General features: G+C 39.2%; 1 protein-coding gene across 2 annotated transcripts in view; it reads left to right on the forward strand.

Moving 5' to 3' along the window:
- Positions 1 to 24,639, forward strand: part of kcc (solute carrier family 12 member kcc) — an 836,076-nt gene that overhangs the window by 213,514 nt on the left and 597,923 nt on the right. Inside the window, exon 1 of one of the 2 annotated variants that reach the window (XM_065231467.1) lies at positions 19,702 to 20,122. The exons of the other annotated variant lie outside the window; for it this stretch is intronic. Within the exon in view, the coding sequence (XP_065087539.1) occupies positions 20,056 to 20,122 (67 nt within the window). The 5' untranslated portion in view covers positions 19,702 to 20,055. Of the gene's footprint in view, positions 1 to 19,701; positions 20,123 to 24,639 lie in introns of those variants that run through there. 2 annotated transcript variants of the gene reach the window in all.

The following is a 24,639-nucleotide window of genomic DNA, read 5'->3' on the forward strand; positions in this document are numbered from 1 at the left end:
AGGGTGTTACGATCAAAATTTGCTCGACTTAAACTTGACGCATGTCTTTTAATCGAGCATTTAAAAAATCTGAACACCCCTTATTTTGTAGGTGTGTGAGTGAATGATGCCTTTATTTTGATTTTGACATTTGCTCTTCAGTTATCAAAATGGCGTACAAGCAAGCGAAGCAACGCATCCAAATTTAGCACCTGTATTGCGAAAATCTGAGCTACTCGCATCCCGAGTATGCGAATGGGATTGGGAAGAAATCGAAAGCCAGAAGCGGCAGCAACGACAAAAAGAGTGGCCCTTGGTTTCAAACGGAACCCTAACCTCCCCATCCGAGATGTCGCATACAAGCAGGGAGTGTCGTCTACAACCGTGCATCGAGCTAAAAATCAAGCCGGACTGTCGGCTTATAAGAAGGTAGTGACTCCAAATCGCGACGATAAACAAAACAAGACGGCCAAAACACGATCCCAGAAGCTGCACACGACGATGCCAACGAAGTTCGATTACGTGGCAATGGACGACGAAATCTACGTGAAGGCAGACGGCAACCGGAAGGGGAAAGGTGGAAGACATGTTCATACATGAAACTGTCGGAGTTCGCTAAGAAATACCTGGTTTGGCAGGCTGTCTGTACCTGTGGCTTGAAAAGCGACATTTTCATTACAACCGGGACCGTCAACCAGGAAATATACGTGAACGAGTGACAAATTCTGATGCTCCAAAAATTCAAAACATCGACGTCTAAAAGGCCTTTAAAACTTCCGTAACATTAGAAAGCGGAGAATCTCGCATAGTTCCAAGTAGCTCCTGGAAGTACAAATCCTTAGAACTTCAAGAAAATCAGATACTATGAGAACTTTTAAACCATCCCGCATATCTCAAAATACCAGGTGCTTCTTGATCTCCAGCAACGCTTAGAATGCCTGAGAACAAGAAATTCTGATAATTTCCCAATCATTTGGTATTCCTCAGCACTTCATAAAAGTCTATTGTGAGAATTGTATAAACTTCCAGAACTTATACAGTACAAGTGAAAATGCAAGAATCACTACTGGAGCTTCTGATGCATTGGCAAACTAGTAGAGCCTCAAGGAAGTACTAATCTAATCTAAGCTAACACCATCACAGCCAGTTCTTGAAAGCATTATGGAAAATGATGGATTTTCTTTCATATACGACATCAGATATGTGCAACACATGTCAAAACGGCCAAGGAAACCAAGATGATTCTGCAACATCGAGCCTGTTTGAATCTAAGATTTAAACACTATGCATTAGAATCCAATCAAATAATAAAACGTGGAAATCTCGTACCGTGATATGTAATTTATTTATATACAGCCATTCCATAGCAAAACGATATAGTGGTTCTCGGAATTTCGTAACAATTGGTAGTTTTGTTCCTTATCAAAAAATATTAGACCCGTATTTTTTTAATTTCTCATAAAAGTGACCATTTCCATGTTAGGGTGATCAAAAAAATTGATTTTTTCTCTATTTTTTCCAGAAATTACTTTTTTAAAAAAAATCATAACCTTTGAACCACTGGGTCGATTTGATTGATCAAAATATTAAATGAAGGGTTATTAAAAATACACATAAGAAAAAATATAAAATATTTTTGGTTTTCATGGTTTGTAGACAATGTAGACATAACACATTTTTATTTTATTTTCTTTGAATATATTAGGCTTTTCTACACAACATATAACAAAATCAGCGATGTGGTTTTTTCGTTTTTGAGTTACGATTTTTTTGAAATTATCATGTTTAGAAATTTTGCTCATTTCTTCAATACGACTGGATTACCCTGCGTCTCCATTGATACATATCGAATGTAATATGGTTACATTACTTACTTATTTCCATTTCTGATCCTAGACCATAAATTTCTAAACATTGTACTTTCAAAAAATTGTAACTCAAAAACGAAGAAAAATACATCGCTGATTTTTTGATATAATGTGAAGAAAAGCCTAAATTTTCAAAAAAAAAAATATAAAAACGTGTTATGTTCATTGTCTACAAACCATTAAAAAAACAATCAAAGTTCTTCTATTCAAAAAATCTAAAAAAATTTAAGCTTTTTCTATCTTTTTCTGAGAAGTGTTTTTAATTTCCTTTCCTGTTAGTGTTTCAAAAGTCATGAATTTTTGAAAAAAAGTCGTTTTTGAAAAAAATTGCATTTTTGGACCACTTTAACATGGAAATGGTCACCCTAATGACAAAATAAAAAAAAATACGGGTCTAACATTTTGCAATAAGAAACAAAACTAAAAAAAAAAAAATACGAAATTCTAAGAACCACTATATTGTTTCAATAGCTGCAAATGGCCACTGATTTGCCGCTTCGAATTTTTAATGGCACGAATCTCAGAAACTATAAAAAATTCGGATTAGGTCACTGGCCACGAGTAACAAGAAAAAATGACTAAGTATTCGAATAATCGCTTCATGCGCATCAATTTGATGTGTCGCATTATCATTTGTATGAGAAAGTTGATTGTGGCAACCGGAACCGGTACCCGGAATAACCTTGGTAATGCCACTGGCCACTAGTATCCAGAATATTGGAAAAATTTTCGGAGAATCGATTCGTTTCCATCAATTTGATGGGTTTTGATGTGCCGCATGATCATTTTTACAAAAAAAAGGCGAGCATGGCCTCCGAAAGCGATGTCCAGAGCATCTAGATAAGGCACTGGCCACTACAAATTTACAGTCGGGAAAATTCACATTGCTAGATGCTCACCGTAAAAAGTTATGCCAAAAATTCATTTCGGATCATATTTACCCCAACACCTAAATAAGGTTAGCAATTAGCGCAAACCACCGATCCGAATTGCGCTTGCCGTGAACACTAATCCACATTCGACGTTTTGAAGGTGAACTATTTACCATTTACACCTACCCCCTAATCGTAGCACTCATGTATCTTTTCCATAAACTGGAAAAGTCGGCGAGTAGAGCCGCCCATGCCACCGAAAACGACCTTGTCCATCAGATGTCCCTCAACAGCTCGTCAACAGTCGAGCTGCTCCCATCGCCAAACGCTCTCGCTCTCTCTCTCTCCTGGAGAAACACAAAACGGAATTCCATTCTGCTTCAACTATTTCATTAGCTTTATTACCGGTTCTAGTTTCCTGTTGAATATTTATTGCCTCCCGCGCGACAGACCCTGTCTCCCTGTCAAACCGGGCGATCTTCCATTTTAGCAACGCCCTGGTCTGTGATTCGTGATGCACGAAAAACGGGTTGTTGTTATTCTGGTGTTGATTAACACCACCAGGCACGATAAGCGTGCTGTCCTATGCACAGGACGCACTGGAAGGTTGGCCCTAGCTGCGAGCAGCAACTCCACAGTCGTCATGTAGGGAGCTATTTTCGGTGCAAATGGAAATTTATTTCCATGCCGAATTAGTACCAGCATTCGGGTGTTTGAGCATGACTGCATTGGGAGACGATGCAATTATAACTTGTTATAGCAGTTGAACTGAAAGCAATTTCGTGTTTCTGACTGCACCAAGTCACCGTCTGTTGCTTCCTCGAGATTAATTTAGAGCAATTTGATAAGTTTGAATGTTCGGAAATCAACTTTCTAGTCAGGAGTGCCATTTAACAATTCGCAAATGTACAATGTAGTAGCACAAGGTTAACCACAAACACGTTCCCATCGCCGAGTGTGATGATGGAACACAAACATACAGACATACATAAACCGCACGCCGATTATGGAAGCCGCAAACATAGCACACCAGCGTAGGGAAAATGAAAACAACCTACCAAAGTACGCGAACAGGCCACCGAACCATGAATAATTAAATAAGTCAATTAGTATTGAAAATTGATATCACCTTGTCCCGCTTTTCAGCCTTCGACTTGCGAAGGCTAAGGTAATACCATCAACGGCAGCGCACAAGCACACCTACATATACAGTCAAATCCATCGATCCCGACCACCGCCACCGTAGTAACCTAGATAAAAAAAAAAACGATATTGCAAGAAATGGTGAAAATCGTTCTTCTTCGGAAAATACTGGGAGGGGGTTGGGAAAATACCAATCCATGATATTTTTAAGTCCTACCCCAGTTCGTTCAGCATGGTATAGGTTGGTTGCCCTTTCGCTTTTGCACCCCATCATCGCCCGAGTGGGTTGAAATGGGAGACAAAGAAAACTAATATCCTGCCTGATGACAGTTGGCTTGTCACTTTTGCACTTGCGGGTGCAAGCTCGCTAACGACTTTCTGACTTACGCGACGAGTAGCGAAAACTTCTGAGGTGTAATAATCTCCAATTTTCATCATCGATTATGCTCGACTTGATGGGTGTAAAGTTTATCTCCGTGACAGGGGGGAAGAAAATCCTCCGCCAGAATTCGGAGCAGAAATCATTTTGCTCGTTCACGGGGAAAAACTTTTCCGGAAGAATCCGAGAGTGCAAAGCATGGGATGCATCTTTAACAGAAACATTTGTCGGAAACACGTTTCTGGCATTTGTCTTTGCATTTTTCCGCTTTGCCTTACCAAGATATAGGTAGTTCTGCTATTTGGCATCACTTTCTCGTGCGATTTTATCTTCTAGCATAGCTAGCGATTTACATAAAATTTACATTCCTAAGCCTTCCGCCGTGGGAGAATACGGCGGTTTCCGGAATGGGGTGCCATATGACCTTGAGACAGCTGGCGGATGTTTTCGAGTCAAGAAGCGACGCCATAGTCAGTGTTATGAATCTTTAATGCAACTAGAGATTCCCGGTCGGAGGTGGTGGGATGCTGGCGGCGACAAATACCATGAAAACAGACTCTAAACTGAGAACGGCTTTCCGGTTGGCTTTAGGTGTTTGGTAATCTACACAGCAAAAAATAAATTTTAACATTACATCCAAGAGGATGCACTTCAATCATGTCGAAAATCTCATGTTATTTTGATGGCCACAAAAATAAACAAATTCAGTAAAAGCAGCGTAATGTCAGCTCATGCACTGTATTAATGATAATTTTGTCCTTTTTGGCAAGTAATATTACACCATAATTTTGACACGATGGAAGTGCATCCACTTTGATGTGATATCAACATTATTTTTTTGCTGTGTACCTCTTGTTTAACATTGGAAGTAGACGGAATAACCAAACGTAAACAATGGCTTTAAACGCAAATTTCTCGAGAATCAAAACACATCCAAGCAATCTACGTTTACGTTAGCTTGTTCCGCCTGTTTCAAGTATTGGTTCATATCAGTCGTAAAAGATTACCGTCTTGGCGGTCTTATTTGGATTGGACGGGCTCCTTGGACACTTCAATGTTTTATCGATTATTTTTTGCAGAGTATTAAATCCATTGAACACATTTAAATCACACTCTTATTAAGATTTATATCGATATGATCACGCATAATAATCGACTAAATTATTTGCGTACTTATAAGAATTTAAGGGAAAAGTTCAACGTGTGATTTTAATATAGACTGTTCCGTTAATTATAAATACGCTTTATTAGTGAATTAAATAAAACTAGTGTAAAGTTTTAGGTCATTTTATTTACAAATGTTGTTTATTATCATTTGTTCTAGCACACATAAATTCAATTTGCAGGATTTTATTGAGAGCAGGCTTGCCTAAACTCCTCGAACTCAGCTTATGCCGTACAGATGCTCATTCATCGTGAGCTAGTTCATCTCTCACATATAAAGAGCAATAATGTCAAATCCAAAGAGCGCAGAAGAGCTCGAGCTCAGATTGATGCTCAAGCTGGACTTCCACAAACACGCATCACGATGAGTGATTCGGGGTTCGTTCTTGAGTGAGGCGTGATTTTCATCGGCTCTGCTCACCAAGCCACATTTTGAACTTCGGGATGGACTCGGTGAAACCGTAAATATAGAGCTTCGTTATGCATTCGGGGAGGGCACGCACGGCCTTTGATTGATGCACGGTTCTTCCATTCAATATTATGATACACAACAATACATTCAATGCACAGATAAAAATTCTGAATTTTAATTGTGATGTAAACATTCATCCACGTAAACTTATATTTCATTTAACGCAACCGAGCAACTTGTAAACAATGTTGTTTACAAAAATGGGCTTTTGTATACAATAATTGCTGAATTGCATGACATGTCTCAGAACTTTACATGATTTATAATGTAAACTTATATAATATGTGACGCTCCATTTATGTGCATCATATTGAACAGAAATTTACACTACTTTTTCGAACTGTGTGGACTATAGGACCATTCTCAGAGGACGTAGCATTTTGAGAGATAGATGTTTTTATAACTTGGGGACCACTTTTTGGGTTACTCAAACTCAGTCGCAATAATCTTTGGTCATTTTTGCCGCTAAGTGCTTTATGAGTGGATAAACGAAATTATATTTCTGATTTAGAATGTACGAGGGAAAAACTAGTAAAAGCACTAATTACTCCGTTTATGGATTATTCCTTGGTAATGTTTCCGTATTCTCCTGTTGCCTTTTAACATGTTCATTCATTCAATTGCACACACGATAGCTCGGAAATATTTCTGGACCAACAATTAAAATAGGCGGAACAACCCAACGTAGGCAATGGTTTAAACACATAATTATCGAGAATCAAAACACAACCACGTAAACTAAAATTGCCATTCGATAAAAGAAGTTTGCTCTATCAGATGATGGCGTTAGATTCTTTGGATGTGCTTTGATTTTAGAGGAATTTGTGTTTAAAGATGTTGTTGGTCTAGTGTTGTTTAAATCAAGTGGAGTCTGAATTGATTAATTCATAATTGGTTGCAAGATGTCCCAGAACCGCAAATCAAATTTTGATACGGCTCTGTTCTTCAGCAAGTTAGGAGATTCAGCAGATGGTGAATTAAAGTGTTAATCTTGTGGGAAAAATTTAAAACAAAACACAACTTCAATTTGAAAAGACAAGTGGTTGGTCAGCACCCTGGAGTGGCAGTCAAGCATGGACTGTTGAACGATGATGATGAGGTTGGCGATTCGCCTCCGAAAATGCTCCAGAAAATCCAAACGTTATTCAATGAACGCGTGATAATTATAGGTAGTATAATTATCACGCGTTCATCGATTACCATTTTTAAATAATCAATTGGGCAAAAAATGTAAGGTAGAGTAACCTAAAAATTCAGCAGGCATAGCCCAATATCTCTTGAATCTCAACTGCGATTTTAGTTTTCGACACAAGAGATAATCCGCTTTAAGATTACGAGACAGTGGAAATGCCGAAATCGTGGTTCAGTTTACAAACATGAGAGCTATTCTGCTGTGCCTGGAAAAGGGGCGTTTGCCGAGAATATAGACCGTTACCCTAAGAATAAAATTGCCTCTTTTGAGTTTCGGAATATATGCATACGTTCCATAATGTTTTTTTTTTAATTTCTTGGTTGTGCACTTCATTCTCGAATACAATACAAAATCACTCATTCATGCGCACGGGGAGAAGCCATCAAGAGCCAACCTCACTACGAATACATCACGAAGCTCCAAGTTTACTGCTTTGCGCGAGCGCATCACGAAGTTAAAATTTCTGCTCGGTAGACAGAGTCGATGTACACCCGAGAACAAGCTCCGCATCCCTCTTAGCGATGCGGGTTGGCAAGAGCCCAGCTTGAGCATCAAGTAAAGCTCCGCTAGAGCAAAATATATCTTCATCAAAATAGGCTGGAGCTCAGCTTATTGATGACTCTTGATGGAGCTTTTGTCAAGCCTGATTGAGAGTAGCCGAGTTTTCTAACTTTTCCATTGATACTGCTCATTGGCACAGTGCCTTTGCGTACCATTTTTACCATTTTAGACCAACCTTTTTTGAATTTATCAACTGTATCCGCTGATTTTACTTTTGTCAAAGCCAAGAAAGTTTCAATAGGGCGAGCCTCAGGGCAATTTTGCGGATTCATCTCTTTTGGCACATAGGGGAAATGGATGTAATGTTAGCCTAAATGCCCTTAATTTGGGGCAATGACCAGGGGTAGGTCACTCCGCATACCAATCTTGGGTCATCTTTTTTGTCAGTGTACCGCAAGTGTTCCGCAGGTGTGCCGATTGTGCCGGTCATAGAGCAAGCTGCGATTGTTTGTGAAATACCCATCCCGGCAACCCAGTATTTCTGACACCTTGAATGTTTTGGTTTGAAATTGCAATGATAAATCGGATTTAGGATGACGCGGGAAGTAGCGGGTGTGCGACATTTTGGTGTTTTGTGTGCTCAAAATAATAAAAGTCCTATGTTTTAGGGTTTTATAATGCCCTCTAAGGCAGACCAGAAACCTTGCCTTTCGTGATACGAAAACAACGGTCTATCAGCGGCCGGAGAGAGTTGGAACCGGTGGGGAACATTGTTGGAGACCGACTATAGAGGATGATGAATAGAATTCTGTAGTTTGTTTTGTCTGAGTTGCATTTCGTATTTAGATCTATAAGTGAATTGCTGATCTGAGTTCCTGTGGTATGTTCAATTAGAGGATGTTCCTGAATATACAGTAAACAGCACGCAGAGCTCCCATTTTATTTACAACAATCCAATGCGTACGAGATTGTGCCGAAGGTGTGCCGATTGATTTGCCCAAGCTGTTCCGAATCTAATTTTGGCACAATGCGCTGAGTTACTTACCCCTTGGCTCATACATAATTTCAGCAATCGACTAAATTATCAATAGCAACCAAAAATATCCATTAGTACCTTCCCAATCTAGATAAAATAGATAAATAGCAGATTTCTAGCGATGGGCCCAATCTTAGATCCATAGGCCAAAATTAGATCCATTTCCCCTATGTGATTTTATGATTCTTTTACCACTCTAGCGAATCCTTTGAATAGTGGCAGGAAGCAAGATCAGGCCAAAAGATTACAGGATTGTCATGCTGCCTGATGAAGGGAAGTAATCTGTTTTGTAGACATTCCTTCACGTAAACTTTGCCATTCATTGTGTCTGTAGTTATTTTTCCACACATTTTTCCACACTGTCATATCGCCTGCCAAACCACCTTGCCGAATTTTTCGGTATAAATGGCTTTGACCAATTCAGGAACATCATTTCCTTTGGGAGAACTGTAGAATTGCGGTCCTGGCAGAGTCTGATAATCGAGTTTCACGTATGTCTCATCATCCATGATTATACAACTAGATTATCCCCAGCATTGAGTCGTACAGCTTCCGAGCTCTCGTCTTCACAAATGCAGCCTGTTGCCTTCTGCTTCCTATGGGTTTCCAACCCCAATCTTTTCTTGACCCGCATGACATTTTTGCCGATCTTTTTAGCCACATCTCACACTCATGTTGATGGATGCTGCTTAAAACGATCTCTTATCTTTCGGTCGATTGCAGGGTTAACGGGGCTAGGTTTTCTTCCACGCTTCGGAGAATCTTCGCAAGTGCATGATTCTTCATACTTTCGTAATGCGGTATGTACTGCTCCAACACTCACACCCTCCTCCCTAACCAGTTTTCTTAAGGAAAGTCACATTTTCACATTTCCTTGCAAAATATTTAATAAAAAAAACTGACAACACGTGTTAGAGTAGGATGTAAACATCAGGATTTTGTTTTGTTTATTAATTTATTTGATAAGGCTCAACCGAAGCAACTTTACAGAGCCGAGGATTCTTGTTCACTATACAATACATCTTGAAACTATCGTCAAAAGGTACAACACAATAAACATTTTATCTTCCGCTGTCCAATAAGCCTCCTCCACCAGAACAGGAGCCGCTTCCAGTGGTTTCATTGTATGGCAGATTCGCCAACGGGAGTCAGAGCGCTTCTATTGCAGCAATGGACGCAAAACGTGGTCAGCACTCACACACTCATCACGAAACGGTTGCTTTCCAAAGTCCACGACGCGGTTTCCGCAAGAGCAAAGGAACAAACGATTGTCTAGCGCTGCTTTCCACAGATATTCAACTGGCCTTCGCGCACAAGAAGCAATTGGCTTCAGTATTCTTGGACATTAAGGGGGCTTTTGATTCAGTTTCCATTGAAATTCTGTCAGACAATCTGCACAGATGTGGACTTTCTGGAATTTTAAATAATGTCTGGTACAATTTGTTGTCAGAAAAGCAAATGAACTTTTCCCTTGGACAACTGACAACTTCCAGAATTAGCTACATGGGCCTGGCAAAGATATCGACAACTGTTTGGCAGAACAATGCACGCAAAGACAACTTGCAGATGACGGTGTGGTTTCCGTAAGAGGTCCACATGTCGTGGACTTGCAAGGACCATTGCAAAGTTCCTTAGATAACATGTCTTCTTGGGCTAGGAATCTAGGGATCGAATTCTCGCCGCAGAAAACTGAAATAGTAGTGTTTACTCGAAAGCGGTACCCAGCCCAAATGCATCTTAATCTTTTGGGCAGAAACATTACTCAATCATTGTCTTTCAAGTACCTTGGGGTTTGATTCAAAGTGCACTTGGAATACCCATATTACGTATCTGAAGAAAAAATGTCAACAGAGGATCAACTTTCTCCGTTCAATTTGCGGCATATGGTGGGGTGCTCATCCGGGAGACCTCATAACGCTTTATAAAACAACTATTCTCTATGTTCTAGAGTACGGCACTTTCTGCTTTCTCTCGGTAAGAAAATGTCACCTAAAAAAATTGTAGGGAATTCAATATCGTTGTCTGCGTATTGCTCTCGACTGTATGCACTAAACGCATAACATGAGTCTCGAGGTTCTGGCAGGAGTAAAACCCTTCCAGAACCGTTTCTGGGAGCTCTCTCTCTCAGAATACTAATCAAATACGGAGTGACAAACATACTTATAATTAAAACAGCAAAAAAAGGTTATCTTCCATTTAATTCCACTTAATTAATTTTGGTATCCATGACAGATACGTATTTCGACTACAATGTGCAGTCTTCATCAGTGTCATTCCCACTAAAGAACTTATCAAAATCTAACCCCCTTAAGTACTCATCCCCTAGGTATAAAAGTCAAGATCACAGGTATATAAATGAAACTACAATGTGTTGAATCGGAACCTACCTAACTAATTAAAACCAAAGATTTAAGTAAGCTAAAGGAGAAAAATCTATTCAACTCTCTAATAAGGAAAATCCCAAAGGCTTGGTAGCCATCATAATGAAGTAATGAAATTGGGTTGTTAGCGGAATGCTTTATCTGCTTGTATCTGTCATGGATACCAAAATTAATTAAGTGGAATTAAATGGAAGATAACCTTTTTTTGCTGTTTTATTAAAGCATTCAGCTAACAACCCAATTTCATTACTTCATACTTATAATTGAAAATTTTGAAGAATTTTTTGGGCTGAACACACAATCTCGATATATGAGAATCTACCACCACTACATATCGTCGGATATGTGTCTTCCTTGTTACACTCCAGACCGTGCTCACTTCACCAATCGCAGTTCCTCAATTGGATATGATCTGACCATGAAACAAGCAAACCATGGGATTCCCGATCAACTTCGACCTATTATTATCCCGCGTATTTTTACTGAAAAGTACCGACACGTCAATTGCGTGAAACGATATTTTACAGACGGGTCCCGTCTCAATGGATCCGTCTCAATCGGTGTCTTCAATGAAAACTCTAGCACCTTCTGAAAACTGCCCGCAGACCATTACTTCATCTTCTCGGATAGTCTCAGTTCGATTGAGGCTATTCGGTCGATGAAACCATGTAGGCACTCATCTTATTTCCTTTCTAAGGTAAGGGAGCAGATGAGTGTGCTGGTCGAAAGATCATATATGATTACCTTTGTATGGATCCCCTCAAATTGCTCAATCCCAGGCAATGAGAAGGCGGACTCTCTCGCAAAGGTGGGCGCGCAGGAAGGCGAATTTTATGACAGGCAAATTTCACACGATGAATTTTACCATTTAGTGCGTCAGAGTACCCTTTCGAGTTGGCAAACCGATTGGGACAATGGAAATCTTGGACGGTGGTTACATTCAATTATTCCTAATGTTTCTTTGAGAGCGTGGTTTAAAGGCTTGGACTTAAGTCGTGACTTCATTCGCGTGATGAGTAGACTTATGTCCAACCACTACTCGCTAGATGCTCATCTCAATAGAATAAACCTCGTGGACAGCAACATCTGTCAGTGTGGAAACGGTTACGATGACATTGATCACGCAGTTTGGCAATGTACGGATAATTACGCCGCCAGAGAGCGACTTTTGAATACCCTTGAGGCCCAAGTAAGACAACCCTATGTTCCTATCAGAGACGTGTTGGGAACTCGCGATATCTGCTATATGCAGTCGGCTTATGTGTTTCTTCAAATGTCTAGTATAAGAATTTATTTCCTTTGTCTTTTATCTCTCTTTAATAGTTTTTGTTTGTCTTGTCCCCCCGTCTCGATGAGTCTCATCGTCGCCCACTGGTCACCCACCATAGCCGGTCGAACTCCAAACGAAACTAGAACCGCACTACCATTCATACTGGCGACAACGCTCTGATGAGACAACGAAACCTTACCCCCAAGCTCCTCCCCTGATCCTATCCTTCGACAATGTACCTCTCTAACCTCGAGTAAGCCACGAGTATTCGGCCAACTCCTACTAGACATAGAATTAAGTGAATTTTGTTACTAACAAAAAACAATGAAATATCGGCTCCGTAAAGCTAACGCGATTGAGCCTTCCAAATAAACGAACTAGTTAAAAAAAACGACGCATCGACCGAAGAACTGCTGATGAAGAACAATGAGGAGGACCACACAATGGCTGCTGCCGAGCAAACAGACGATCGCGTGGCACCAGCGAATCCAAACATATAAAGCAACCAACGATACAGACAAAACGGTTGCTACGACTACCATGACAAACTCGCTCTGTAATATATTGCTTGCCTGCTTTGTTGCAATATACACGGATGAGGACATAGCTTGATCTGAATCGGGAAAAGACATAACAAAAAAAAATCCCATTAACACCCGTGCATCATCTTCGGCTTTACTTCGTGAAGCAGCTTGCCAACAATTTGCTCGTTTCTTTTTACCGCCCCGAGTGAGCTGTGTCGCACGGGCTGCTTGTCATAAAAAAAGAAGAAGATTATATCATTATTGTTCTCCACTTCTGACATAGCGTTATCATTCGGTTCATTGATCGCTTGTCATTTTGTCATTTGGAGATATTTTTGATTCCTTGCGTGGCACACATCGAGAGTGGCCTGCCGATTGAACACTGGGGAGCACAGATGGTTTACGGCATAACCGTAACGCAACGCAAAAAAGGGGCTTGGGTTGGGACAGTCACGTAGTTTGGGACACGAACAGACAAAACACGTTACTCTCATTCTCGTAAAGTAATTTTATCCATCAAAGCTGATCGAGTAATGCTATAGCCATTAGAGTAATGCAAAATTTGAAATTTTCGCTCCACAATACTTAAACTATTCCAAATCGGATCCTGACTAACCTCTCAAAATTTTAACCCATTTGGTGAGAAACTGAGATGGCACAAACCATTTGAAGTTTGTATGGGAATTACTATGGTAAACCAAGATTTTTGTTTATGTCTATCTAATAATTCACCATATCGGTCTGCTTCAAAAGCTTTCAACTGTACTTGTAGGAATTTTTCCCAGCTACAACTTTACTCAAGACCACTTTTTGATTAAATACAAGGATCGAAAGTTACCAATGGTTCAATGCGCTGATGTCTTATGATCATGCTCAATGAACTGCGCAGCAGGCAACATTGGTGTTTCTGGGGCGTTGAATAGGACACAAAAATCATGGCTACTATGTCACACTGCAAAATACAGTGTTGCCTACAGAGCAGCTGCTTGATCGTGTCATAAGTTTACCAATCTCTTAAATAATTAATAACTTTTTCCTGTCTCGTTTTACATAGAAACAATCTTGAGCAAAGTTGTAGCTGAGAAAATTTTCTTTAAGAATGGCTGTTGAGCTATTTCGCAGCTCAATATGGAAAAACACTAGAAGGCAATGAACAAAAAGTTGAGATTTCCCATAGTAATTTACATGTAAACTTCAAATGGCTTGTGCGAAGTCTGTTTCTAACCAAATGAGTTGTAACTTTGGGAGGCTAATCAGGACACGATTTGAAACCATTTAAGCACTGTGGAGCGAAAAAGTCAAATTTTGCATCAGTCTAATAGCCATACTACAGCTAATTGCGACAAGAGAGTTTTCAACATAAGAACCATCAATAAATTGATCAATATTATACCCAAGTAACCAACACATCTGCTAATTGTTTTGCAATACAAGGCTGATATACGATTAATATAAGTTTCGGAAGTCCTATGTTAACTTGGTATTGCAAAAATCCCGATTAGCGGGTAACTAACGGAGATTCTTTATAAACTGTTTCGACATCAGCGTCAATTTGTCGATTGAAAATTATGCGACAATGTTAATTGGTTTCGAATAAGATTTAAGTGACTTAGCTTCGCTTAAGGTTTGAGCAGTTTTTTTTAACGTTGTATAGCTAATGAAAAGCTAGTGAGTAATCTGCTTGAAATTTTTAATTTGGTTATTAAAATTACAAAGAGTGAAAAATGGGGATGATATCAATCACGTCCGTAGCGACTGTTATTGCTCCGTTTGACGCCCCTGCTGTAGTAAAGGCTGGCAAAAAGTAAATTGGTACGCACAAAAAGACCTGTTATTCGTGATTCAATAAGTTTAAAAAGTCCATTAATGTTTTTTTTCCCAAGGGTAAGTCACTCAGCCCTTTGTGCCAACATTAGATTCGGAACAGCTTGGGCAAATATATCGGCACACCTTTGGCACAATCTCGTACGCATTGGATTGTTGTAAATAAAATGGGAGCACTGCTGTGCAACTGCCATTGAAGTTGTTCACAACATTACGTGCTGTTTGACTGTATATTTAGGAACATCATCTAATTGAATATATCAGAGGTACTCAGATCAGCAATTCACTTATAGATCTAAGTACGAAATACCACTCACACAAAACATACTACAGAAGTCTATTCATCATCCTCTATAATCGGTCTCCAACAATGTTCCCCACCGGTTCCAGCTCTCTTCGGCCGCTGATAGACCGTTGCTTTCGCATCACAAAAGGCAAGGTTTCTGGTCTGCCTTTAAGGGCATTATAAAACCCTAAAACATATGGCTGTTATTATGCTCAGAACATCCCGGTGGCGCCGACTGGGATTGAACGTAGGCCTGCTGGGGTGAGCGGTAATCACACTTACCACAACACCACCGACTGACGAAAGTTTCTCGTGAAAAAAAAGCTCATACACCTTATGATCAAGTATAGATAAGAAAGTCATAGTTCTCCAAACCTTACACATTTTGCGGCTTTTTAGATGTTGAACTACGTCGTTGTCGATTATACTCAATGACGTTTATAGAAGGTCTGGTGCAACGTGGTATTTGCTTCTGTTAGTAACGAAAAAAACGTAAACTCTCCTGGGCAATCATGTGATGACGTCACGTCAGCAAAACATTAGAAAGCTTGAATGAAGTCTGAGATATTTATGTGGAAAAAAGGTCTTTGAATTATTCTATCAGTTAAAGTCAATTTATGTTACGTTATTTTGGTTCTCTTAATTTGTTTGTATTAAACCTGGTAGTAAATACTTATTTGCGTGCAGTCTCTTCTTTGATTTAAATAACGGTTTCGATTTGGTTTTGCAACTGAACTTCGGTGAACCCATCAGTATTGATCGTTGGGGAGCATCCTTCTGCTAGATCAAAAATCTCCCACAACATGTTATTCCTACTATTGTTTCCAACTATAGTTTTCTCCTATTGGCTGGAGAATTTCAGCATTTTGTTTGTGTTGTAGCTTGAATGGACTGATATAGTTTTTAAACTGCAAAGTGTGTTCAAAATTATAACTCATTGCATAAAGTTGAAATTTAAGTATGTTGAACATACATACGACTTAATGAAAAAAAAATAGAATGAACACTCGTTAGATAATAATGTGCTTCAATTTCCTGCTATTCTGTCTAAGAGCTGCGTTTCGTTTATTAAAATACTACCCATAATCGCACATCAGTCCCATCTTTGCTTGATGTCCTATCCATATGGGACTGATGTGCGATTATAGGCAGTATACTCTTTATTTGTTGAGTTTCTTTTTGGCTTGGGTTCTTCTTTGGCTTAAATTTATGCTTGTGGATTTTCTTTTTCTCCAATCGTTTTTTTAAATGTTTTACTCGAATATTCATCCGATTATTGACATACCTTTTGATTACTCCCGAACTCCAGGGAATTTCTTTTGCATAAGCATAACAGAACGCTTTTGTACAACTTTTGGGTTTCGAAAACCGATTTCTTCAGTGAAAGAAGGTCCGACTTTATTATGTTTTTGATAAAAATATGAGTTCATTTGATTGCACACATTGTTCCATGACTCAATGGTCTGCAAGAGATCACTGTAAGATAGATCCAGAACATAATTTTCGGAACACATTCCTTCTTCTGCTTCTTGTTCTAGTGCATGGGTACAATTAGTCAGATTAGGAAATTCTTTTAAAAGTTCTCGCCAGCAGCGTTCTCCGATCCGTCCATTTCATCTAAAGTACGTTCTCTGGGCACAAATTGCCACGGTTCATCATCGTTGTCTTCGTAAATACAATCTGTCGTTCCAGGATTTTCACTGGAATCTTTCTGTTTTTGCTGTATATTTTTGCCATAACAAATTCTTCATCAATAATCACAGAACAATCTGTGTATTCTGATTTCGCTTTAATTGTGGAACATTTTTAATTAAAAAATATTAACATTGAAAACGGCTTTACACAGCAAGTTATTGACAATAACAGACGTGACGTCACCACTTTTCACATCGTTCGTAGCAAGTATAAGCAACACGATGCCACACGACTATTGTTTTGAATGTTGTCATTGCACGAATACTCCTCATCTCCTCCTCACCTTTAATACCGCACATCGGACTATACTGGGGTGTAAATCAAAAAATAAGTGTGGTGAAATAGTGTTAGGTTTTGAACGCATGTGGCAATTATCCACAGCCACAAACTAAAAAAAAATATGGACAAAAAAAATTATGGGCACTTTCCCAGTATTTTTCGATTGGTTGAAATTCCGGGCAATTCGGAGGATTCATTAGCTTGGGGACAAAATTGATCTTGTTGGCAGCATACCATTTCACAACCACCTTGGAGTAGTGGCAGCTGGCCAAATCAGGCCAAAAGATGACTTTACTCCTATGCCTGCGGATGAACGGCAATACACGCTTTTTCAGGTATTCTTCGATGTAAACTTGGGATGTTATCGTCGAGGATGTGACAAATGGTTCCGTTTTTAGGTCATAACTGCAAATCGCTTGTCAAATCATGGCCTTCTTCGCGAACTTGTTGGCAAACACGAACTTGAATCTTTCCGGCACATCCCCACGTCCAGTCGCAATGTAAAACTTTTGACAGGCAAGTTACTTAAAATCGAGTTTGACGAATTTTTCGTCATTGATTAAAGTGCAGCCCTTGTGTTTTGTCAAAACACGGTCGTACAAGAGCCTTGCACGCTTTGTGGGCACGGAATTCTGCTTCATGTGCCGGTTCGGATGTTTACTGGCTTTGTTCGACTTGCATCCTTCCCTGGCAAGGATATTCCGCACCGTTTGAAAGCCACATCTCGGATCGAAAGACCGGGGTTGGCTTTAGCACACCTCAACACCTTGCTGCGCAGCTGACGATTACAGTTACAGTTATTTCGTAGGTCCGCTGATTCCTTTTGGCACTCAAGGTTTCCTTGTAGGTTTTGAGCACTTCATCTTCAGCACTTTAGTCAGCTTGGAACCGGACCACTCCGGATTTTCCAGATGTTTGTGCACAATATTTTTTCTTCTTTATCGAGTTCCATTTGACGTTATTTCTGAACGCGATCGACTACTTTGATCAAATGTAAAGCAACCACTGTCAAAGATTTTCAATTACGTAGAGGCGTACCAATTTAATTTTAGTCAGACTTTATGTAATAAGCCTCAATTGGGTTGTTTAACTTCGAAAAATATACCGATTTTTATATATCATCTGATAGAGCTTCATTTTCTGAGCACAACGATATTTTCATAGGTCCCGTAGATATTTATCTCGATTTTTAAAACAAGATTTAAATTTTTGATCGTTGATACTAAATCCATTTGTTGACAGCTCGCTCCCATACAAAGTCCTACCAAGGGGTGCTAAGATGGTGATTTTTGCTAATGTAATCGTACTTATTTAAAATAGTTCCAGTGTGCCAAAATTGATGAAATTTTGGATTTCGGTTCAATATTTAATGCAGAAAACGAATATGTATGTACCTCAATACCCCTAAACAACTCAATTAGAACCCCATGATAGTTTACATAGAGATTTTTCAGTGTTCATCGCAACATTTGCCTGTGGATGGTAAATTTACTTAGTTCAGAGATTACAACATGTGACAACAACATCTTAAGTTTCATTCAGGCAATTGGTGGAATAATGATATAATCGCCTGTGACGCAATGCGATGGGATTGATTTAATTTTTAGTGTAAAACTACGCTTTTTAAGTTTTTTAGATGGTTCAATTACGACATATAATGTATGTGATTGAGCAGTTTTTTTTGTTGAATCAACTCCTTTGTGATTAATAATATTGCCCACCTAACATTTATATCAACTTATATTTCATCTGGTATCCGCATTGAATTACCAGCTTACTGTACCTATTGTGATCAAAGCTCCTGAAAATCCCTTCCTTGATATCATGATTAAGTAAATAAGTTGTGCTCTCGAATTATTCAGAAATTATTTCAGTGTTATCAACCTTTTCATAAATGTATTCCCACCTTCCACAAAAGTTCAAAAACTTCAAACGCACCACACATAAGCCACCACAGCATCCTTTCTCGGACACATCCACGAACACACAGCAATTGTCCAAGAACTGACCAGCAGCAAGAAAGAGCAAAACCCGGATAGTTTGTGTCTCCAAATAATGAATTGGAGCCGGAATGTGCCCGTACCGAAAAAAAAAACTTTCTCCTCTCTTCCATTGCAGCCACTCTAGGAAGAAAAAAAAAAGAAGGAAAATTGTTCAAGTGTTGTGGTTTTCCATTGTGCAACGTTGTCAAAACTAGCTTCAGGTTGAACAGTTGGATACAGTGGAGTGTTGCGGATAGTGAAGCAAAAAAGAAGTGACCACCCACAGGGAATGCTAGGATTTTGAATAAAGGTCTCAAGTGCAAAGGAAACGGCAAACATCCTAACGGCAGGTGCCCTAACAAAGAAGTAAGCACAAAAGAGCAGAGTTCTACCATCTGGAATTGGAAGTTATTTTCTCTTTTAAAGTGACCTCACAAGATTGGCGAAAAAGGTAAAAGTTATCTCACTTTTGCAGCACAAAGCAATCCCAGCGCCGTTCGTTGGAGGAAGCAAATAAGAAACCGAAGAAAGTTCCAACCACAGCTGGTGTGAGCGAAAGTCAAGGTTGGGTTGGGAAAATTGAAAATTGAACGCCGAATGTACGAGTTTGTGTGGGTGGTGAAAATGAGCACCCGAAGATAATACTTCACCGATGTGAAGCTAGAAGAATAAGAGCGGCAGTCAGTGGGTAGCAGTGAAAATTGATTACAATTGTAGTCGAAGAATAGTGTCCCGTTTCAATCCTACCGAAGAAGGTGGTTCTATCTGCTGTGCTAGTGCGTCGGATTTGGTATTAAATTTTCAAACTCCCTTCCTCGTTTGGAACGGCGAGCGACACAGCGAAAACCGAGTAACGGAAGACACAGGGCATCGTATTGTTGCTTCCACTATCGCCGTTTGTGCTCTTTGTGCTTCTTCTATTTCTGCTGTTGTTTCAACTGTCCCGACGCCAGGAGGAGGAGGACCAGGAACGCGAACGCCACTGCTCTACGGCGGCACATCTCGGCCGCCGGGACCATCAATCCCTCCATCATCATCCCCATCATCATCATCCTCCTCATCCTCATTGCTTGAACTCACAAGCGTCATCGTCCTCATCCGGAGCTTCAGGTATTCAAGGAACTCAGGGAGATATTAGCTCGTTGTCGGCGCCGGGCGTCTCATCACCACTTCTAGCGAAAGCCAAAGCAAAGCGAAGATTTTTCACCATGTCGTCTTCGCGTCATTATCAGTGCCATTCACAGTCTATTGAAATGGATGTCTACGATACGGAAGGTAAGAGCTTGGGTGATTTTTTTTTGGCGTATGCTTGTTTGAATCGTGGGGGAGGGGGGAAGGATAGGACATAACGTCTGGGTGGGTTAGTTAGCTGCAGTTGTTGTGATCGTTGCTTTCCTAGGATTTATTTTCATATGATACGTTTTTAGGAAGCGGGGAAAATTTTAAATTTAACTTCGTCGTGGGTTTTCCAAAATTTGATGACAATGTGTTTTCATTAACTTTCATGAACAAGCAGTTTGCTGAGTAAATTGATTGCAGTCTGTCAGGGAAAGGTTCTTATGATGGTTCGAGACCCTTCCCCCCTCTGTAAAGGGGGGCTCCCATACAAATGAAACAGAAATTTCTGCATAACTCGAGAAATAATCAAGCAAATGGAACTAAATTTGGCATGTGGAGGTCATAGGAAGTAGCCCCTTTGATAAGGGGGGGGGGGGCTACGTTTAATATAGCATTTTCTTTTTTCCAATTGGCGCATAAACTCAAGCTAATATTGAATTCTGAGCAAGGCCGGGCACACTCAGCTAGTAAATTATATAAATCTTCAATAAGTTCTGGAGGGGGCCTAGATCATGACCCCCTAGGTACACCTGTTAGTTACGCCAATGTTTATTTACCTTTAGGACATTTTTTTAAATTTCTTATATTGAAAATGTCAATATGATGTGAAATTTATCTGAGTGTTACCAGAGATGAACCAGCCGAAAGCTGAAAATCTCTTTAATAAAGTAATAAAAAAATGGTGGGGTTGTGTACAAGACACGACCGCAGGGTTGACGTAGACTACGTTAAGCTGTGTAGTGAACTTCTCGTGCATTTTTTCTAGATATTGATTTGAAATACAGTAGAAGTAACCCTATGATTTCGGTCCTAAGTACATATTTTGGATTTGCTACTTAGTGAAACTTGGTTAAATTCAGGACCTCATAAAAATGCGAATACATATTCCATTTCATTTGGTTCCTAAATTACAATCAGATATGATTTAGGCTTTCTTCAGGTGATTAATTGAAGCGTCCAACAATGACCGTTATGATGGCTGATATTCCCTATCACTTCAAGCTTTTTAGGATACAAATCTTGGACGGTTGTGACATGTTATAAGTTTTGTGAGAGCTGATATCTGTACTCTTGAAATTTTTATGAGGTTCAACTTCAAAACGCTAAAAATAAATGCACACACAAAATGGAGTGCACAATTTTGCACCAATGTTATGCAACATTTCATAGTTGATCGGGATGATATAATTAGCGATTAATTCCTCCAATAAGTTTTCGGTACATCTTTTATGTAAATCGCTCTGTTGTTGGTCGACCGATTTTCGAGAAAGCTTCTGTCAAAATTGATTCCTTGTCTGTCAGAAATAAGTTTGCTGGAATAGCAGGTTTATTTGAAAATTTTCCATCTGTCAAATTTAAGTAAAAATTCACCAAATGGAACATAGCCTTAATAACTTGAGCACAGAATCATTTCTTGTTGTATTTGTCGTATTAGATGCTAGATAAAAACTTCTTTTATCGATTTGTGTGCTGAAAATACCTGTGCCGAGTGGATTCAAGGAGAAAGTCGACGAAGAGAATCTTGTCAGTGTTACTTAGGACCTAATACAATATTCAGCTTGAATTGTTTCACTTAGCTATGCCAATGCACACTGGTCCAGAAAGCAAATTTAGCTGGAAAGATGGATTTTAAGGTTGGAAATTGAAACTTTAGCTAAAAGTTGTCTTAAGCAAAGTTGATGCTATTAGTTAGGCGCTTATTTAAATATCAAGAGATACTAGGGTGGTCTTTATTATCAATAAAATCAAAAAGCTAACTTTCTTATTTTAAGAGATAGAGGCATATGTTTCAACGAAAAGTTGTAGCTTATTAAATTTCAAATAACTTTGAAAAAAAAGTTTTAAAAAGGTTGGAAAATAACCGATTTAAAGCAGTTTTTATATGTTGACCAAGGGTGTCTGTAAAAAATCAGTTATTTTACTAACTTTCTTATTTTAATTTTTATGAAAAAGCTGTCACCTAATAAATATAAGATCTGTTTAAGACGCAAATTTTGACGCTAAAGGATGGAAAAAATATTGAACCTGAGTAATTCAAGTTTTTCTATGAAAAATAAGGATTTTTTTTTCAAATACGCGTATCTCTAGTTGGGGCAAACAAAAAAAAATCTTTTGATTGCATTTGAAAGGACACTTTTTTGCAATGAGGTTCTCAATACAGAATTTCTCTAAAACGCTGTACAGACGGTTGTCAAATAATTGCAACACAGAAACCACCATCAAGATAGCGCTATAACATGTTATAACTCTGTAGTCTGAACGTACTATAACACACTAATGCACTAATGCGTTATTTTTTCGGTTACTAATACAGCTTCATTAGGTGAAAAACGGAGTAGGCTCTGCCCACGATCGGTTGGCATTCTATGGAGCTGTCACGATTTGACGAATTTTTTATGCGTAAGTGCTTTTCCAGCACTGACAATCAAGCTATCCAAGCAGAATTTCACAAACATTAATGCGGCGTGTAGATTCGTAAGAATTTGACAGTTCTCACAGGGGGAGAGAACTATACTCATAATTAGGATGCATTTTTTCAACGTTTGCAGCACCAAAACAGTCGGTTGGTTTGTACTTAAAACTGCGACCGTCAGGCTAATCTTTTTTTTTTTTTTTTTTTTTTTTTTTTTTTTTTTTATTAATTTATTTGTACAGGCTCAATCGAATAAACTTTACAGAGCCGAGTTATCATTTGCATTATACATGATTCATGTCTTAAATCTAGAGTTAAAGGAATTGAACCGATTACTCGCGGTCGTCTCGAGGTTAGTGGAGATTTACAATTTTTTGGATGGGGAAAGGGAGAAGGAGGTTTGAAATATGATTTATTATACAAATATTTAATTAATCCTAGAACATGAACTTATTTCTATTCATCTTGAAGACAATCATAAAAAAAAACTACACGCACAATACACAAACTAAACACAAGGTTAATCAAACTTACAATCTAAGGTTAGTATTCTTAAAGTAAACATATATGAGTTTCATAAACTCCAGATCACGTCTAGCCAAAATATCCCGAACTGGAACATTAGGTTGTCTACCTCGAGCCCGAAGGGAATCGCATAGCTCAGATCTGACTCCACGCTGCTCAGCACAAGACCAAAGGATGTGATCGGCGTCTTGGTAACCTTGTCCACATTCACAGAGATTGCTGTCTCCCAGCCCAACACGAAACAAGTGAGCGTTTAACGAATAGTGATTGGACATGAGGCGAGACATCAGACGAATGAAGTCTCGACCCACATCCAACCCCTTGAACCAAGGACTCTTCGACACCTTAGGGATGATCGAGAATAGCCATCGTCCCAAACTTCCTTCACTCCATTTATTTTGCCAGCTGGCGAGCGACTGTTGACGATAAATGAAGAAAAATTCATTGTAGGCGATTTGTCGATCATAAATATCGCCTTGCATAGCGCCCACCTTAGCAAGTGAGTCCGCCTTCTCATTGCCCGGAATCGAGCAATGAGATGGGACCCATGCAAAGGTGATGACAAAAGATCTTAAAGATAAAGCACTCAGAAGCTCTCGTATTTTCATGAGAAAATACGAGGAGTGCTTTACCGGCCTCATGGATCGAATAGCCTCGACAGAACTGAGACTATCCGTAAAAATAAAATAATGATCTGGTGCAAGTGAGGCGATCGTTTCTAGCGTATAATGTATTGCCGCCAGCTCAGCAACATATACGGAACAAGGAGCTTGAAGCATTCGAGAAGCGCTATGAAATTCGTTATAAATACCAAAACCAGCGGACGCCTCTATTAATGATCCATCTGTGAAGAACGATCTTGCGGAATCAACTTGGCCAAACTTTGCAGCGTAAATTGACGGAACAATCATGGAACGATGATGTTCTGGGATCCCACGAATCTCCCGCGTCATGGATAAATCAAAACTAACTGAATTGCCGAAGTCGGAGAAGCATACACGATGAGGATTATGCTGTGAAGGGCTGACATCCTGAGTTATGTACACGTAGTACAATGACATAAAACGAGTTTGAGGGTTTAGCTCAAGAAGCTTCTCAAAGTTTTCGAATCAGGCTAATCTCTTTTTCTTGATTTTGGGATGGGATGAAGCTTATCTCTATTTCTTGATGATGAAGCAAGATATTTAATACGTCACAAGTTATTACGTTAAACATGCAGTTTGACTCTGCTTATGACTTTAAAATTACTTGAAAACCAATACTAGAGATCTACCATAGACATTTTTACACGTATTATTAAACATGTATCCTAGAATAAGCAAATATCGTGGGCATGGTATTATAAAGCCCTCAAGAGTATGATTCATATTTCGCATATTTTAATATAATATAAAGACGATGTGTGTATGAAATTTTGATTCAGAACGATTTAAACGCTTGTTCTCGTATGGGTCGGCCTATATGCTCTTCAAAAATATGTAAAAGTTTGTATTTTCAAAACTGAATTTCTCCAAAA

This window comes from Ochlerotatus camptorhynchus, unplaced genomic scaffold (assembly GCF_037179485.1).
Source record: "Ochlerotatus camptorhynchus isolate MF236.1 unplaced genomic scaffold, CSIRO-AGI_Acam_v1.1 ptg000357l, whole genome shotgun sequence".
Taxonomy (NCBI): domain Eukaryota; kingdom Metazoa; phylum Arthropoda; class Insecta; order Diptera; family Culicidae; genus Ochlerotatus; species Ochlerotatus camptorhynchus.